Here is a 19014-nt window from a genome sequence, read left to right as displayed (position 1 = left end):
AGTATTTTTTTCTTAAGTGTCAATATTTTGGATGTTATAATGAATTTTTCAATTTTCTTAAAAGCTACTAATAATGGATGCTTATTTAATATAACTAGAGTCCAATAGAAGAAATTTTAACATACAGTACCCCAAGAATTGATGGGAATAGGTGCAAAAATATTGAATAACATGGAATCTTCATACAATGGTGACATCCAAAAATGTACATTAGAACGGCTTCTGTTCTTCTGATCCTTCTGCTCGTACATCGTAGCACTGTCCCAACGTCCCTGGTGCCTTCTTTCCATGCAGTGAATGTGTTCACTCTATTCTTCGCTTACAACTCCTAAATTTGGCGTAAAGAAATCAGTGAGAAAACATTTTCCCCGACATTCTACATCCAAGTACATGATAACTCTGTATCAATTTTCTATCAGTTTCATGAAATTCTCACTTCTATTGTTCCCCAAAAACTGTTACACTACCATTTTAAAAGCATCCCAAGCATTTTGTTCATTAAGAGTCATTGCATCTACAAGTTCTTTTGATTTTAACATCACATGAATCTGAGGTCCAGTAAAAATTCCACCTTTTATTTTTGCTTCACTTGGGAAACATTTGTCTGATGAAGCTGAGAGCCTTACTCTTGCTATCGAAACCTTTGATGAATTGTTTAGCTAGTCGAAGTTTGATATGGAGTAAGGTAACAGAATCTCCTCCCTGGACACAAGGGGCTCATTTCTTACATTGTGCGCACCTGGAATGAGTTCTTTTCTTGTTGGCCATTCTTTCCTGGTGTATTGCCGATCATCTGCTCTGCTATCCCACAGGCAGAGGAAGCAAAAATATTTAGTGTAGCCACCTTGAAGCCCCAGAAGAAATCACAAACATCCCGTTTGTAACATCCATATTTCAATTTTTTCAAGAGCAGCTGCTTATTTTCATAAACCTCTTTTAGTTGTTCCGAATGAGTTACTGGTATGGAAGGAAACTTGTTCTCTTTGTGCAGTAGGACAGCCTTCAGACTTCTGCTTGAACTAACTATAAATAGACGCCATTAACCTGGTTCATGAGGAATCTTAATGTGTTCAAAGGGACCATTAACATGACATCAAAAACAAAGATTTTGGTAGAAGCATGCCAAATCCTTATGAAAATGAAAACCTACAACCTGTTTTCCAGTCATTGACTGGGTCAGGGATGGAATGAATGAAGCAGATATAGGCTATTAGTACGGTGGGGTCGCCACTCCCAAAGTGATTTATTAATGACTGTTAGATGCTATAAAATGAGAATGGAGAGTGTTGCTGGAATGAAAGATGACAGGGAAAACCGGAGTACCCGGAGAAAAACCTGTCCCGCCTCCACTTTGTCCAGCACAAATCTCACATGGAACGACCGGGATTTGAACCACGGTATCCAGCGGTGAGAGGCCGACGCGCTGCCGTCTGAGCCACGGACGCTTCCAAATCCTTATGGCTTACCCTATATTTTGTTATTTTACAGGATTTATCGAGCATGTTACAGTACTTCAGACGGAATGCAAGAAGTTCAGTCTTTGATTTGGTTGGTTGCAACTCGTTTACAAGGTCATCCAATTTCAGCTGAATAAAGAGCTGTGGTTTCAAATTGCTATCGTGACTAAAACTGAAATCGCTGTCATCACTTGAATTCGTCTCTACGTCCTTTTCACTAGTACTCTGTTTTGGCGGTGATGGGATTGGCAGCTCTTCACTATGTGGTTTTGGGGCAATAGATGGTGTGCTAGGGTATGGAATATTTTTTCTGCTCTTGGTTCTTCTGTAATGTGTAATATCCACCATACAATAATAACATTTGTCGTTATGATTTGTAGCCTCTCGCCATATTCAGGGAATTGCAAATGGCATATGTTTTCTTGTTCTGCTTAGCAAACCCTCTTAAAGTAGACTGGCAGCTGCCGCAAGTCACATGGGGAGCCCATGTAACATGTTGGTCTTGAACATGCACATCGAAATAAATAAATAAATAAATAAATAAAATAAATAAATATGCACACGCTTCACAGAACTTCGTACCGGGCACAATTTTATGTTTCACTTGTTTAGAGCCAATGTATTGTCCACAAACGTAAGAAAAAGTGTCTGCTGGCAATTTACAACTTCTGAATGTTGAAATTTACATTAAAAGACAACAGTCGACGTTACTTATAACCACGGAACTGCACCTACACTCACAAATGACAGGAAGACATTTTGAAACCATTCCAGATCTATACCATAGAATTGGAACATCACATTAGAGCTATCTTGTGATGATCACCTCGAATGACTACGATCCCCAGAAAAAGTCTTAAATTCACAATTTTTCAAACATCGTTAAAATACCAAAAAGTACCGACATTTGAAAAAACGAATGGTGTATTCGCGTTCAGCACATTGCTTTTATACAATAAACACAAAGAAATAAACATAAAGAATTTTTTGTAACGTAGTGTGATATTATGAACAAGTGTAAATAAAAATTTGGGGTATATGTTAGAATTCTGTGCACAACACCTTAACAACTGTGAAAATGGGTTGTAACAAAAGAACAGAACAAAAAATCATTTAATTGATTACCATCTCTGCTTGACAAATGTAAGGTTTTTAATTGTTGAAAAAGTATAAAGTGTACATACTTGAAAGGTGTAACAATAAAGTAGGCCAAACTTCCAGAACACAGGTCTGAAAATGAATGCTTTATGTTGGAACTAAATTGTCTACAAAGTACATTAATTGTGAGAAACACACAGGAACAGAACGTACAGCGCAACACATGAAATGTTAAAAATGGCCTTTACATGTGAGAAATGTGGCCGTGCTGTACTGTTACAGCCAGAATGTGACTTGTATGATCTTATCACTCCTATCTGTTGCTTCCTCTGTCCTCATTAGCTTTATTCCTAGTTTATGTCCTAGCTTCCTCTCTTCAATCTGTTGGTGATGCAAGCTGTCTAAGCCGATATTGTAGCTTATGCTGTAAATGTACATAAAATATTGGAAATTGCATTTTTAAAAATAAATTTTGTTATTGACGGTATGAGATAGAACTGATATTCGCGGAGATAATGGGACATTTTGCAATTATCTCATTTGTTGTTCCTCATTCGGCGAAAATGCGTGAAACATAACAGACCAGATCTTGTACACTGGCAGAAAAAAAATATCCCAACACCACGAAATAAGGAATGTAGAATACGGAAATTTTGGCAATATGTTTGTCGAGGTAACATATTTCATTGATTAAAGGTACAATACTACAGGTTAATATGAGCGCATGAAAAGCCATCGCGAATGTGTCATCCTGGTCCATTAATAACTGGTGTAATTGCCTGACTGTTGAATGCAGGCAGGCAAACGTGCATGCATTGTGCCATACCAGTGCCGGATGCCAGCTTGTGCGATGGAGTTCCATGCCTGTTGATCTTGGTTTGTCAATACAGGGACACTTAATGTCCGTTGTGGATGATGCTGGAGTTGTCGTCCAATGATGTCACATACGTGCTCCATTGGGGACTGATCGGAGGATCGAGCAGACCAAGGCAACATGTCGACACTCTGTAGCATAATACCAATATAAATGGTCCGTTATTGGACATTATAAATTTTCCAGCTAACTCATTCCTGTTTGCCAGCGTTTCGCCCGCATGTGCTAGGCTGGGCTCATCAGTTGGTACCTAGCACACCTACCAAGACGCTGGCTAGTGCATACCGTGGAGGCCACTGCGTAGGCTAATTGTAGCCACCGGCAGTGCCAATGCACTATGAGAGACTTTGTCTCCTTATCATAAATAGATGCCTGCTTGGCCATCAGATGTTTCCCATCGTCGCCATAAGACCTATCTGTGTCGGTGTGGCGTAAAACCAATAGAAAAAGAAATTGCTCCCCGGACCAGAACTCCTGGTGTAGGTCCAGTGTGTCGATGCCGCGGACAGGTGGAATGCAGGCACTCGCCTAGCCTGCTCGTAACCAACACACGGCCATCACTGGCACCAAGGCAGAATCAGCCTTCATCGGAAAACACAACTGACCTCCACTCCACCCTCCAGTGAGCTCTCGATTGACACCCCTGAAGTCGCAGACGGCAGTGGTTTGGGGTAAGTGGAATTCATGCCGCAGGGTGTTTGGATCGGAGCTGTCCTTCAAGTAACTGATTTCACACAGTTTGTTGTGTCACTGTGGTGCCAACTGCAGCTCAAATTGCTGCAGCAGACGCAGTCCGCTGTGCCACGGCAATACGCCAAATACGCGGTCCTCCCTCTCGGTGGTGCCATCGGGACGTCCGGAGCCCGGTCTTCTTGCGAGCGTACCGTCTCGTGACCACCGCTGCCAGCACACATGCACAGTGGAGGTATTCCTGCCAAGTCGTTCTGCAGTAGCGCGGAGGGAAAATCCACCTTCACGTAGTCCTATTATACCGTATCGTTCAAGCGCAGCGAGCTGTTGATGGTGGTCTCTTTGACGTCGTAAAGGCATTCTTGACCCACTGACAGTCACTCCATTCAATCTCACTGGTAACTAACGCTCTCACACGGTACAGCCCGTATTTAAAGCAAACCTGATGTTGAACATCATGGGGGCGCTACTAGCGCCACAATAATGTGATTTGCAGGAAATTTCAATCAACGTCATCTTTCAGGTGTATAAACATGCCTACCAACGTTCGTTAATCTAGCACAACCCCTTCTAGGTGTTTAGATTTTTTTTTCTGCCAGTGTTTGATACAATCCATATAAACAGAGAAATTTGGCATTTCTTATTTTGGCCCTTATAATATCGCTACACCATTGTGTACCAATCAAATAATGTATTGCACAAACCGGCTATCGTTGAATTTAAATGTAGATTGTTGAGAATTTCTGTTTTCTGTTATAGTAAACAGATTGAAAGGCAGTCACAAAAGTGTATCTTACGCATACCTATTCTGTAATACAAGTGAAATGCGGGGCAAAAATTTGAGTGTAGCGATAAAACTGCAATTTTGAGATTAAACTCGAGAGCTTTGATTTGTTATGGGACTGAGGCAAAGAGATAACTTGTCCCCAACATTTTTCAAAATCATGCTGGAGGAAGTTATCAGGAGAATTTTGAAGGAAGCCAGGTCGAGGGGGAGAATGCTATGCACCTAGCCTTTGCTGCTGATATGGCTCCGTTATCTAGATCCAGGGTGGAAATGACGTGGATGTATGAGGTCTTTCAGATTTCAACGAGCAATATCAGTCTTTACGTGAAGAAAGCTAAGACTGAGTTATATTCCCTTAAGTCAGAGAAAAGTCTACTCCAGATGCTGCCTGTTGGTAGCTGATACTTCAATAGAATACTTAGCAGATTTCCTGTGAAGCTTAGATAAAAGCAAGAGTCCAAGCCGGGATCGTTTCTGCTATATCCTCTGTCAACTTCTCAAGTGTGCAGTCTGTTGAGGAAGCTCAAACTATACAACACATTAATCCTGTCTGCTGTTGAGACCTGTAGTGTATGGAAACAGGGTTACAAGAGTCTCCTCATTTTTGAAAGGAAATTTTAGCAGAAACTCTCTGTAGCTGTGACGATTGGGCAGTGGCGGGTATGGTGCGTGTGGTGCAGGGCATGCCTGATGGAAGAGTAGGTCTTCTCGTATGAAAGTGATGGATTTGGTCCACTGTGGAAAGAGACCTTCAGACTGAGGAAAATTTGGAGGACTACTTGAGGTCCTGAAATAGATCGTCATTGGGAACGACTGAGGAGAAAGAGGAGGGGATAGGACTCGTGTCTTGTGGTCCACTAGACCTGATCACATTGTGGTGTTATGATTTATATAGATGGATTTCCTTTTTTTGTTGAGAAACATCTTAAGTGTACGTCTCATCAAAGAGAGGATATTTCTGTCCTTTGTGTATGTTCCTATCCTTCCTCTCTTTGATGTCTTTCAGATTACGTTTGTGTTCTTCCTCTCCATGCCTATGTTCTGTAACATTTTGTATCCTGTTCTATTTACTGTTTGTCATATGTCTGCGTCGGACAGTGTAATTCATTCACTTCATTATTATTCACGAGTTATACGGGCGTGAAAGTCTAAATGATACCATTTCGTTATTGTTTCAGCCATTCGAAGATTCATCCTAGAGTTAGAACAGGATGCCTTGACTCATAATACTCATTTGAATGACATCTCCAAAGAAGTGGCAGATGGTAAGCTTTTCCTCTCTACTTCAGTTCTTAGCTTATTCCCGGTCTCCATGGTGCTACGGTCCAAATGAGCCTTGGCCTACCAAGCGACTGCTGCTCAGCCCAAAAATCTGCAGATTATGAGACGATGCATGTTCAGTGCGTTGAATCCTCTCAGCCATTATTCAAATCTTAACTCACTGGAACCTAATAAATTATTTGTCATGAAAAAGATCAAATGAAAAACAAGTTATAGGTAGAAATATAGGAACATGAACCGAACCACATAATAGAAGAAATACGATAGGCCATTGCAGGAATGGGGGTAATAAAAAGAGGGGACAAGGATAAAAATAAAAGCACAAAAGGACTAGACGCATCTCGCACATCCACGAACCTACTACGCTGGCGTAGCATGGGGAGAGGTGATACTCCCATGTGGCGCGTCCCAGGTGGCGTTCAGTCTGCAAGCCTCTGTGAATTTACTAAATGTCACCACAATCCTCGATTTGAAACTAGTGTTGTGGGCTCATTTAGTTCTATACCTCTTATCTTTAAATATATCTTTTTAAAGTACCTTTTAAATGATACGAAACACATTTCATAGCTCTGCCTCTCCATGTTTTTAACCAAGGCTTCCATTATTTTCTCATAGAAATCATTCAAAGCAATAGGAAGATAAGGAAGGATCAGATCATCATCATCATCATCATCATTATTTGGTCTACCTCTACTTCTCTTACCCTCCATAGCAGAGTCCATTATTCTCCTAGGTAACCTATCCTCCTCCATTCGCCTCACATGACCCCACCACCTTGATGTTAGGCCCCTTTAAACAACAAGCATCATTATCTCATCTCACACATTGCTGTCTATAAATTGATGGGCTCACGTCTCTTCATTCCCACTTCTTTTACATCTATTTCTTCTCAACCCCAGGTTCATCAGGAGGTGCAATGGAGGGGCTGTCTTCATAGCTTTGAGGTGACAGGTGTGAGAGAGCTGGATAAAGACAGGAAAACAGAAGAGACAAGATGATTGTGGTGATAGAAAGAATAGCTTCATCCATCGAGTTCATTCCTAAATTAGCCTTTATCTCCTCATTCCGAGTTCCATCCTGCCATTGTTCCCACCTGTTTGTACCAGCAATCATTCTCGCTACTTTCATGTCTGTTACTTCTAACTTATGAATAAGATACCCTGAGACCACCCAGCTTTTGCTCCTGTAAAGCAAAGTTGGTCTGAAAACAGACCGAAGCAAAGTTAGGATAGAAAGAAATGCTTTGGAAATTCATAATGGCATGAGGCGCCATCTGTCATAACCGGGAGGAAGTAGATGTCAAGTCAGAGAACAGTTACCCTATTCAGATAACACAAATCAGGGAATAGAATATTAAGACCACTAGGTATGGCACAAGTTTTATGCGCGTGCTTCATTACTGTTAGGGCGCGAATACAAGACGACCCTTGATTTTTTCACGCGAGATTCTGAGAAAGAAAGAAGGTCGTCTTGGATTCGGAGAAATACGGTGTTCATGGAATAATGGATTCCAACGTGTACTGACTGCAAAATTTAATCAAGATCTGCTAGAGCGGGACTTTGGCAGAATAACATCAACATAACATCAACAGTATCCCCTGCATGTTGTATGAGGCTACTAAAAGGTGACCAGAGACTGTCAGCTTGGGAGCGTGGTTCCCTAAGGTGAGTCTGGCATTGCTTCCACTTACCTCACCAGGCTCTTTGCTTTCGTCTTTCCTATCTGACCACCCTTGTTCTTTTCCGACCCTGATGGCGTTTTCAAGACCGTGGTGGTAGTCTTTCGTTTTTATGCCCTTCATGCCGTTCACTTTCTTTCACCGATACCTTCCGTTCTCCTTCTGATTTATGTCAATGGAGGATGGTTGCCTAATTGTACTTCCCCTTAAAAAGTAATCACCTCTACAATACACTAAGTTATGACGATCACCCTTCAACAGCCGATTTCCATAATTTACATTTATTGCAGTCTATTCATATCTCAACAAAACTTGCTCTGCCGTCAGGTAGAAATTGTGAGCCCAAATCTGAATACCATTGACATCATTCATCATTGAAATGAGAACACTGCTTAGAAGACAGAATAGATAAATAAGGCTGTAGAAGCAAAAGTACAGAATAAAATAATACAAACACTAGACTTTACTGAGATTATAAATTACCTCTTACTGGACTGGGAGAACAATTTAGGTCTTGCCACGGAGTGTTTGATTTATTATCTAGGAGGTTGTATAGTACACAATGCGTCCAAGGCCTGAAAATGCCAAAAATGTATCAGCCTGCTTCTCGGAATCCCAACAGAAGTAATACCTGCTGCAGCTCTCACTTTTATTAGGGAGTATGCAATAAATACAGCATTGACAGCACTTTCCTCACCCAGCCTTCGAGAGCTGTTTGTGCTAGTTGAAAATGTAGAGCAAAAATTGAACATAGTCTATTGGGCGATATGAGTGTTTGGACAGTTTACACAGTTGATTCCAAAGCATTGACGTGCTGTGATGACCCTGCAGTTGACATCCCTACACTTGTTTTACATTATATGAAGTGTCAGTTTTATTTTATAACAAGACAGATTAGAAATGAACTGAAATCTTCTAAGACCACAAAGTCTGAACTATCTGACAACTGACTTCTAGAATGGTGAGCAAAAGCATAATAATACACAATATTGTCTTTTATTCGTATGCTAACTTGTAAGCTCAAGCTCATTTAGCGGAGGTAGAGTCACATAGTGAAGGGACTTATGAACTAAGGGAAGAGATCACATTTTCTCTTGCACTTGCTATACTGCAATGCACCATATCGATTTTTTTGTTTGTTTGTTTGTAGATAGTGACTGGCTGAATGAAGACTTTCAGGATGAAATTTCTGAAGAGAAAGTACCAGATGCTCATCAGGTAAACAGGGTTTATATCATTCATACACTTCCATAGACAAAGATGTAATCCTTTTGCAAAAAAAAAAAAAAACCAACTCTGAAAGTTCACGAAAATGTTCATATTCAATTAGATCAAAGAAGCAGTCCAAATCGAAATGTAAATATTTATGATAAAATCATTATTCCATTTGATGAATTGATAAATATATTTATAAAGCATAATTCTAATGCTGATGTTAAGTTAAATAAATAAACCGCTCTTTAGTCGCTGTTCTTCAACCGTCCCTTATCCCCGACTTCAACTTCAGTCGTGCACAGTTCAACATGTTCAAAAAACAAGAGATGTAAGAAAACGACACACTCCTATTCCAGTAGCTTCTTATCTTCTTGTTTAACAATTTAAATTTAATTTTTCTTGGTTTTTCTTAGATCATATTCTACGGAACAAGTTGAAATGAAACTATGTCCACCCATTGTCCGTTACGTTTTGGTATTTCAAACTGTCAGCTACAATATTTCTTTTAAATTTTTAATTATGTTTTTTAAATAATTCTGTTTTGTACTTACATATTTTGCAAAACTGTTAGCGTACTTATCTCCAAATGTAACTCGCCCCATTTACGACCTATTTTATTACGAAAGAAATTCTTTTTTAAAAAGTATGGTCATGTTTTAAAATGTTTTCAAGATTCTTTAAAAAGTTTATACAGTTTCTAGAACTGAACAATGTTTTCATCATTCTCATATCTAATGTTTTATTTATTATTATTATTTACATAGTTTACGCCCACATTGGAGCACTTAAATCAAATCCAAATACATTTATGATAACAAAGAATTAACTGAAGATTTAGCTTGCATCATCTTCTTCCTTTCCCAACACCTCTTCATTCTGGCTGACCTGGCTGCCCTTTCTTCATCAGATATGACATATTGTTTGTGTATCTAATGTTTTAATTTTTTCATATTTTATATCTGAAAAAGGTCCAATCGGGCCGAAACATACACTAGTTAATAGATTGTTGTTTATTTCCAAGTTGCTTTACGTCGCACTGACACTGATAAGTCTTATAGCGACGATGGGATAGGAAGGGGCTAGGAGTGGGAAGGAAGCGACCATCCTACTCGTTCTAGAGCGTTTGCTATTTTATTGATTGAGCAATTCCTTGCTGGTGATTTGGTCTGCCCATGGGATCTTGAACATTCTGTAGTACATCTACATTTCAAAGGCTTGCAGTCGGTTAATTGTTTAAGCTTTTAGTGTCCATCCTCCAAAGCTGTAGTTTTCCAAAAACCATAAAAATAGTTAGTGGGACGTAAAATCAATCGCATTAATTCGGGGAGTGCCGTTACAGCAACATTCTGCGACACACCAACGAGTTTGACATTGGTGTCGCAGTTCAGCAAGGCACTTCTTGCCATGCTGATTCTGGTTTCAATTTCTACATTGCAATCCCATCCTTGTGTCAGTCAACATTCTGGTACAGTCAATCCCCTAGAAAGCCACCCTCATTAGATGTAATACCACCCCCACTTACTGCCATGCACCATTGGTGGCACAGTTAATGAAGTGCCGCACAATGTTATAAATGTGCTCGATCTGTCAACCAAAGGTTTAAAATTATTTGACAGGGACCCAAAAACCTTTTCTTTGAATGGAAACATGACTTGTGTCGTATCCTTTAGGAATGTGAGCAGGTTGAGTGTAGTACTGACCCTCATTACCTGTAGTTCATTATCTCGATTGGCATGGTGCTGGGGCTTTACTTGCTCTGAGATTGAACGTCTTGCCATAGACTGGAATTTCCTTAAGGCTTACCATAATGGACTGTTTCCGATAAAATCTTTGGATGTCTGGAGAAAGCAATTTGAGGATACAGAGCTTGACGGCAGCACATCTTGACCTGTTTAAACTTCAGTCCTCTATGCCCTGTTCGTACAAGTTTCTACGATGAATAAACAAACTATTTTATGTGTGGAAGAAAAGCGAGAAGTGGGTGCTTATAAAGAACAATGCAAACCATTTTTCATTGTTGTGGGGGAAAAACATAAGCTGAAGAAGTTTTGGAGTATATAACATCTGTCACGGGGTTGTTCCAATTTTTATTATTAACTTTATTGGCCACATTGGACCACTTGAATCTTCCATGTACACTTTTTCTTTGAAGGTTGTACTCTTTGATTCTTCTTATCCGCCCAGTACTTCTTCATTCGTTCTGCCGGGCTGAGTGGCTCAGACGGTTAAGGCGCTGGCCTTCTAACCCCAACTTGGCAGGTTTGATCCTGGCTCAGTCCGGTGGTATTTGAAGGTGCTCAAATACGACAGCCCCGTGTCGGTAGATTTACTGGCACGTAAAAGAACTCCTGCGGGACTAAATTCCGGCACCTCGGCGTCTCCGAAGACCTTTAAAAGTAGTTAGTGGGACGTAAAGCAAATAACATTATTATTATTATCATTCGTTCTGATCGCAGTGTTCTTAGTTCATCTGAAATCTCTACAGGCCCTCTGTGCATCCAGTACAAACTACAGACAGACATTTTAAAATTAATTGTTGATGAATACTATTCAGGAAATCCCTATACATATACGTAGGCACTTAAACCATTCAACTTTCTGTTTTAACCTTCAGAATACCAGAGAGCGCAAAAGCGTTCTTCGGCGAGCGAGCGAAAATTGCCGGGAACGCAATAGCGCTCCTTACGAGGGCAGTTTTGTATTTGCTTGTAGTTCTTAGTTTCCCTACACATAGCAGCACATTGCAGGTGATCTAGACTCTTCGGAACCTGTAGTTTCTAAATCTACCACAACTACCGCTTTATTTATGGAGATATGATTTTATCAAAGCGACCTATGTTCTGTACACCGTAAAGGTTTGTGAGTAGAAAAATGGCCGCCTCTGCCGCGCGCGATGTGTTCGAGAAGGATGACGATTTAGCTGAATATATTAACAGAGTCTGTACCGATGACGACTATATTGAGTCTGATGAAGATGTAGCTATATGAGGGTCATGTAATAATGATGTTGGTGATGTTATTTCAGTAACAGGAAGTGAGTGTAGCAATGACATTCCACAGTACAATAAACCTCGTGATATTGTCATTATAGTGAAAGTGACAGAGATGCTGATTTGGAAAGTGACGGAAATGATGACAGTGTAGGCCGTGATGCAGGCAGTAATGACAACAATGCCTATATGCATAATACAGTGTTCAGTGAAGTTTCAGTTGGAAATGACACCCGGTTCGAGCCCTCCCCGCTGTATCTCGAAACACCCGGTCATAAAATATCTTTTAAATTAGAAACTTTAGTGCCTAGGTTATTGAAATTTTGCAGATAGTGAACCAAGAGCATGCATCTGCAGACAATATTTTTCAGTGCGTAATTTTAATTTTGATTTGTGTTTCTCTATCTCAATTTCGACTTTTCAATTTTCATTTCGATAATTGTTAAACTAATATTTTTTATATGTTATAGCGTTAATATAACATAGCTTGTGAATTTAAAAACATGTAAAGAACCTCCTTTTCTATGATAAGTTAAAATGTCGGAGGCATATCTTCAATAATAAGAAAGTTATAATGATTTTACTGAAACATTGCAATTTCTTAAAAATAAGCCTGGTATTCTTCGCATACACTACCTATAAGCGACTGGTACTAAAAAGGTTAAAATACAGTGAAACCTTGTTAGTACGTTTCTTCAGAGGACGAAGAAAAAGATTGTGTTAAGCGGGAAAACGTACTATCGAATATCGAGAGAACAAATATCAATAATTCTCTACTGGAGCCTGTTAAAGTAACAAGAGACTATTAAAAGATGTGAAAAACATGCAACATTCTCTTGCCCTTGGGTTCATAGAAGTAGCTACAGTACCTACATATTATAGCAGATCACTTTCTTCCTGAAACAATTGTATAATGAATTGTTAGTTGAACCTTAGGATTCTGACCAGTGGGTAATTAAACACTGTTTTTTGGTCACTTTGCTCGAGCATGAATTTTTCGCGAGGTTATATTCACTATTCACAATTTAGCGCTTTCAGCTGCCATCTTGTAGTTAACGTAACAAACTGAACGACTTCAAACTACGACCCTACCACACAATACATTCGTTCGATGTGGTCAACATGTTTCCAAGTGTTAATACCAGTAAGATAATACCGATCATTCATAACAATTTAAAAACTTAGTCACCTAAGCGAACTAGAGATAAAGGACTTCATGAATTTATTAAAGTTGTTAATTAACAATAATTACTTTATTTTTGATAGTATAATTTACAAACAAAATGGGCTATCAATGGGGTCTCCGGCCTCAGGGATTTTATCAGAAATTTAATGGATTTTTTGGAGGATTCCGCGATAGATAACGGAAATACGTTCAGAAACATACACCATTGGTCTAGGTACGTGGATGATGTGTTCGTAGTTCTAGATGAGCGGATAATAGATGCAAAGACCACCTTAAGCAAACTCATTGACATAGATCCGCACATCAAGTTTACCTTGGAATCTGAAAAGAAGGGATTAATTAACTTTTTAGAGACAGCCTCCTACTTTTTATTTCAACATCTACAGGAAGCCAACACAGACTAGCGTCACTATAAGACAAGACTCAGCACACCCACAAGCTCATAAAAGAGCTACGTATTTCAGCCTTGTAGACCGGGCTTTTAGAATCCCTATGTCTAAAGCTAATTTAAACAAGGAGCTGAATACTATTCGCAATATATCTTATGCTAATGGCTACAAGGCCTCTTTCATCGAAAGCATAATCATCGTCCGCAAACCACGCTTGCCAGAGATAAACCAAGTCATAATTCCTATTCAACGTTTACATTTAATAACAACATCCACAGAGTCACCAATATATTCAAAAAGAATAATGTAAAGATATCTTTTCGTACTGATAACGAGTACTGAAGTTTTACACAATGCAGCTATTGTAAATAAATCCAACCCTTATCTTAGGTCAGGTGTTTATAGATTCCAATGCAATCAATCAATCAATACTGATCTGCATTTAGGGCAGTCCCTGTGGCAGCGTCTACCTAGGGCAAACTGGGCGCAACTTTAAGATAATGATGATACAGATGTTGATTCCCATAGGGAATCTGAAATATTTGTCCTGAATGAGTAAATTTATAATACCAATATAAATGGTCCGTTATTGGACATTATAAATTTTCCAGCTAACTCATTCTTGGTTGCCAGCGTTTCGCCCTCATGTGCTAGGGTGGGCTCATCAGTTGGTACCTAGCACACCTACCAATACGCTGGCTAGTGCATACTGTGGAGGCCACTGCGTAGGCTAACTGGAGCCACCGGCAGTGCCAATGCACTAAGAGACTTTGTCTCATTATCAAAAATTGATGCCTGCTTGGCCATTAGATGATACAGATGTTGATTCCCATAGGGAATCTGAAATATTTGTCCTGAATGAGTAAATTTATAATACCAATATAAATGGTCCGTTATTGGACATTATAAATTTTCCAGCTAACTCATTCTTGGTTGCCAGCGTTTCGCCCTCATGTGCTAGGGTGGGCTCATTAGTTGGTACCTAGCACACCTACCAATACGCTGGCTAGTGCATACTGTGGAGGCCACTGCGTAGGCTAACTGGAGCCACCGGCAGTGCCAATGCACTAAGAGACTTTGTCTCATTATCAAAAATTGATGCCTGCTTGGCCATTAGATGATACAGTATGCACTAGCCAGCGTATTAGAGACTTTGAACAAAGGACCATTGCTGGACGCTACTGAATTGTTACATTCATATAGACCAATATTTTAACGCCAATCTCAACCTCAATGATATATCTGAAATTCCGAAAGTTCTCTTCGATTTCCTGATAACGTTTTTCAGAAATGTTCAAATTCCAAACAAGAATTAAATTTTACGTATAATACACAATAAGTTTTCCCAATATTCGTTTCGCAGTTCACGCCCACCAGACTCCCTCCACACGCTCGGCCTACATACACTGTCTCGATTCACCCCTACTTCCCCTCCCTAGCAATGTCCGATCAAGCACACCTGCTCAGAGCTTTCTCATTGTTCACAGCGCGCGGCTAGCAATAGCATTGTCTCACGGCAGTTTGAGGTGAGTCCTACATACAATTATTTTATCATTGTGCCGAATAGAGCCACAACACACTCAACATTGGATCGTTAACTGCGTTTTCATATATTTACAGGTTCCGCATTAAACTAAGAAACATTGGTTTCATAAACATCATAAGACGCCACTTTAATGTTTCCACCTCATAGGCCTAGGACATAGAAGAATTTATCCAGAAAATTCCATAAGGCAAACCTTCACGTTTATCAAGATGGTTCTGCAGTATACACACTGTAGTGGAATGGAACATAACATTTTATCAATCGCACAACAAATTTAAGAACTCTACAACTGCTTGTCCATAAGGATATCATTTAAACAATGAATTTTTATTATACGACTGACTTGCAAGTTCTTTACTTGTCATAATAGTTTGTATGAGTCAAGGTTTTAATTATAGATTTAATGGGTTTTTGTACCAAACATTTTAAGATAGGTTATGAATGTTATATATATGGTTGCCTATTTTCCGATAACAGCTGAAGATGACACAAGTACGTGTTGAAACTAGTCCTGTGATATTTAATATGTTGTAATTGAATAACAGCATTAAAATTGTATTGAATAGGTGGAAACATTGTTTATTTATTGCCATCTTGTACACAAAACTTCGGCAGTACTCGGCATTGGTTCAGACAGACTCGCCGGTGAATAAATGTGCCAACTGTCAAGTAGGAGTTTTTATTTTTGTATGAATGGTACACTGCTTTACCTTCAGTTTATTGTGTTGAGTGGTAAAAAGAAGTGAAGTGATTGTCGCGTGACAGCCTACTTACGGACTAATAGGATAATCGTTAGAAGTTCAGTCGCGTGGTACATACAGTATGCGTGGTAATAGCCCTAGCTGCAGATCAATTATTGATGATGATTGATGATATTCAAAAAAAGGAATCCACATCTTAAATGCGTAGAGTTGGCACAAACGTTTAAACGAGAAGCTTCTGCTTTGAATACTGTTGTGGGCAACCAAGACAAAATTGAAAATGCGTATAAGCAAAATAGAACCGGAAAAAGAAAACGAGTGTGCGAAGCAAAGTTTCCGAAGTTGGAAAGAATGATTTTGAATAAATAAATTTCTAACTTGCAATTGGAATGCAAAACAAGCTACAAGCCCAAACAAGTGCACTGGGTTATTCAACAATCTCACTGACAACAAAGACCTTTTCATAGAACAAAAAATAAACCACTTTTCCCTTTGAGAAAATCAAATGATCATAGAAATGTCTCTAGCTCATGACCATCCAACAACGGTTGATTTTGTGGTGGTAACTTCCGTGACTTCAAGCCATGTATGTCAACAGGACAGCATTGAAAGAAAAAAACCCACTTGAAAACTGAATTCAGCGTTCCTAGCCGCAGTGGAATCTATTGCTGTGCTTTTTACTAAGCACTGTCCTGTCCTAGTGTAAAGTCTTTGCTACCAATCAGTATCGCAAAACTCAACTTTACCCAAGCTAACAGCTTGCCCCTCGAAGGCGCAATATACTCGGTGTTCGAGAATTCAAGGTCATTTCCTCTTATTCCGCAAATTTCTCCGACTGACCCGTGGCGAGGGCTCTTATCTCTGTTGGAAATCACATTCCGTACACAAGGGATGACAAAGAACGTTTTCAGGTCTGGGGAATACATGATCGTACTAAGCAGTAAAGGCGAAAAATCGTGACGTGTTATGTGAGGGATTTTTTATACAGATTTAATACGATGGGCGTCGGGACTTCAAATTTACGACATGCTAAGAGGGAAAACTTGTTAATGAGGAACATACTAACGAGGTTTCACTGTAGTGACCTTGATTTAACACGATCCTCTTTATTGTGCCAAACAATGGCGATATAATGAGGGATAATGTGTTTGAAATATGACACCCTTTCACCAGGGTGATGACTGTTGATGTACTGCTTGCTGATTACCATGAATTTTATTAGTTTTCTGAGGGTGTATTGTTTATTTATTCTTAGTATTATCCCAATAGGGTATTAGCTCGAGGGAGGGACTGCCTTTTACAGTTACAGCTTTACAATTAAGGTCAAACTCATTGCTTACTTCATTGCATCTGTTCAAAAGTAATTGAAGGTCTTCTGAATTGTCAACAAGTATTGTGGTGTCAGCTGGTATTCCTTTATTCATATATATATATATATCGTATGGTTGTACAAGTACACAAAAGTTTATAAATAATCAAATGGGAATATCCAAATTTGACAACCATTCCAGAGCACATGGTGTCACTTGGTGTAGAGTCTTCAGACCACCGTGAAATGCACGAAGTGGGCACTCTTGAACAATGTTGTATGGTTTGGTCCTCCACTCCACAGTCACAGGCAGCAGATGTATGGAAGCCCCATTTCTTTAAGGTGTGACCACACCTCCCTTGACCCATTCTAATGCGGTTCAGCTTCGACCAGGTTTGGCGTGGTAGTTGGAATCCCTCTACCTTCTTTGTAGGATCTTCAACCGGGTGAGCATTGTTGGGTGGATGTTCGTTCCAACGTTGTTGCCACTTGTAGGTCATGTTAAAAAAATTGATACCTTCTAAATCAACCCAGGGTGGCTTGCTTGATTTCAAACGTGTTGTTGGTGGATCTTGCAGAGCGATATTAGCTAGGACCGGTAGCCACTGTGTGGAGTAGATCTAACAGTACCAGTGATAACCCTCATGGTCTCATTGAGTTGCACATCAATCTTAGTGGTATGAGCACTGTTTTCCCATACAGGGGCACAATATTCACCAGCAGAATACACAAGAGCGAGTGCAGCAGAACGTAGAGTATTAGCGTCTGCACCCCAGCTGCTTCCGGCAATCTTGCGGAGTAGATTCACTCTCGAGCAAAGTTTCCTCGATAACTTGATGCACTGTTGTTTGAATGCCAAGGACCGATCCAGATTGATTCCAAGATATATTGGATTGTAGCTATGGGGTACTTCAATTCTGTCAAAAGTCACGTGTAGCTTCCTTTGGGCTTCTTTATTATTTAGATGGAATGCAGTAACCTCAGTCTTGTTTGGGTTGGGTTGAAGTCCTTTATTCATAATTACCATTTATTAAATTTTGCTGTTCAAAGGAAAATGTGCACTGTCAGCTAGGCTTGAGTCAGCCACTTTTTACAAACTCTCTTATTCTCCCCTCGTCAGGGAGCTTCATTGGGAAATTTTTAATATACTTAGACAGACAATACATACCAGGAGGCACATTACAGGTTATAGTGCAGTTCCCTCATGCTATTAATTTCATAGCAAAAATTTAAAATGGTGGCCAATTCAACCTAGCAAATGGGCTTGAGTCGGCCACCCATTTGAAATACATTTTAACACTGCCTTCACAATTTCCCAGCTGGTTTTGGCCGTACTATCGTAAAGATTGTAGTTTTGTTCATTTTCTTTGGTTTATTTTAAACACACTCTTTAATACAGTTTTAAACTTACTGTTGGTAATGCATGTTCATACATTGTCACACACAAAAAAAGTAGAAGAATGTCTAAAATTAGTTTGCACAGTAGCCCTGGAAATCAACAGAAAAAATGAAACAACCTTTTCTTTGAAAATATTGCGGGGTGTCCAGCTTGCATTCAGCGACATTGTAGTGTATGACAGATGGACAGGGAATTAATATTCAGAAACTAAATTTGGATTTTCACTACTCTTATGTAGCAATTCACCAGGAACAGGAAACATTACAATCATTTTACATATGTTTTTAAATCCAACAGTTGGCAGTCTATTTATTCGCCTACATGCTCGTTGTTAAAAATGCAAAAATACCATGAAAACCGTTTATGTGTTGTTGATTGCGGTTGGTACAACTGTCAGTACTGTTTTATGCATG

The 19014-nt window shown here is 39.5% G+C and overlaps 1 protein-coding gene across 1 annotated transcript in view; it reads left to right on the top strand.

Annotated features, from left to right (window-relative positions):
- LOC136882040 (uncharacterized) overlaps positions 1-19014 on the top strand; it is an 80109-nt gene that overhangs the window by 49440 nt on the left and 11655 nt on the right. The window contains exons 6-7 of the mRNA XM_067154542.2: positions 6085-6171; positions 9017-9084. Of these exons, the coding sequence (XP_067010643.2) occupies positions 6085-6171; positions 9017-9084 (155 nt within the window). The remainder of the gene's footprint in view (positions 1-6084; positions 6172-9016; positions 9085-19014) is intronic.

The sequence above is a fragment of the Anabrus simplex genome, chromosome 10 (genome assembly GCF_040414725.1).
Source record: "Anabrus simplex isolate iqAnaSimp1 chromosome 10, ASM4041472v1, whole genome shotgun sequence".
NCBI classification, from domain to species: Eukaryota; Metazoa; Arthropoda; class Insecta; order Orthoptera; family Tettigoniidae; genus Anabrus; species Anabrus simplex.
The sequence above is the reverse complement of the archived record's forward strand: the minus strand, read 5'-3'. Positions and strand labels throughout refer to the sequence as shown.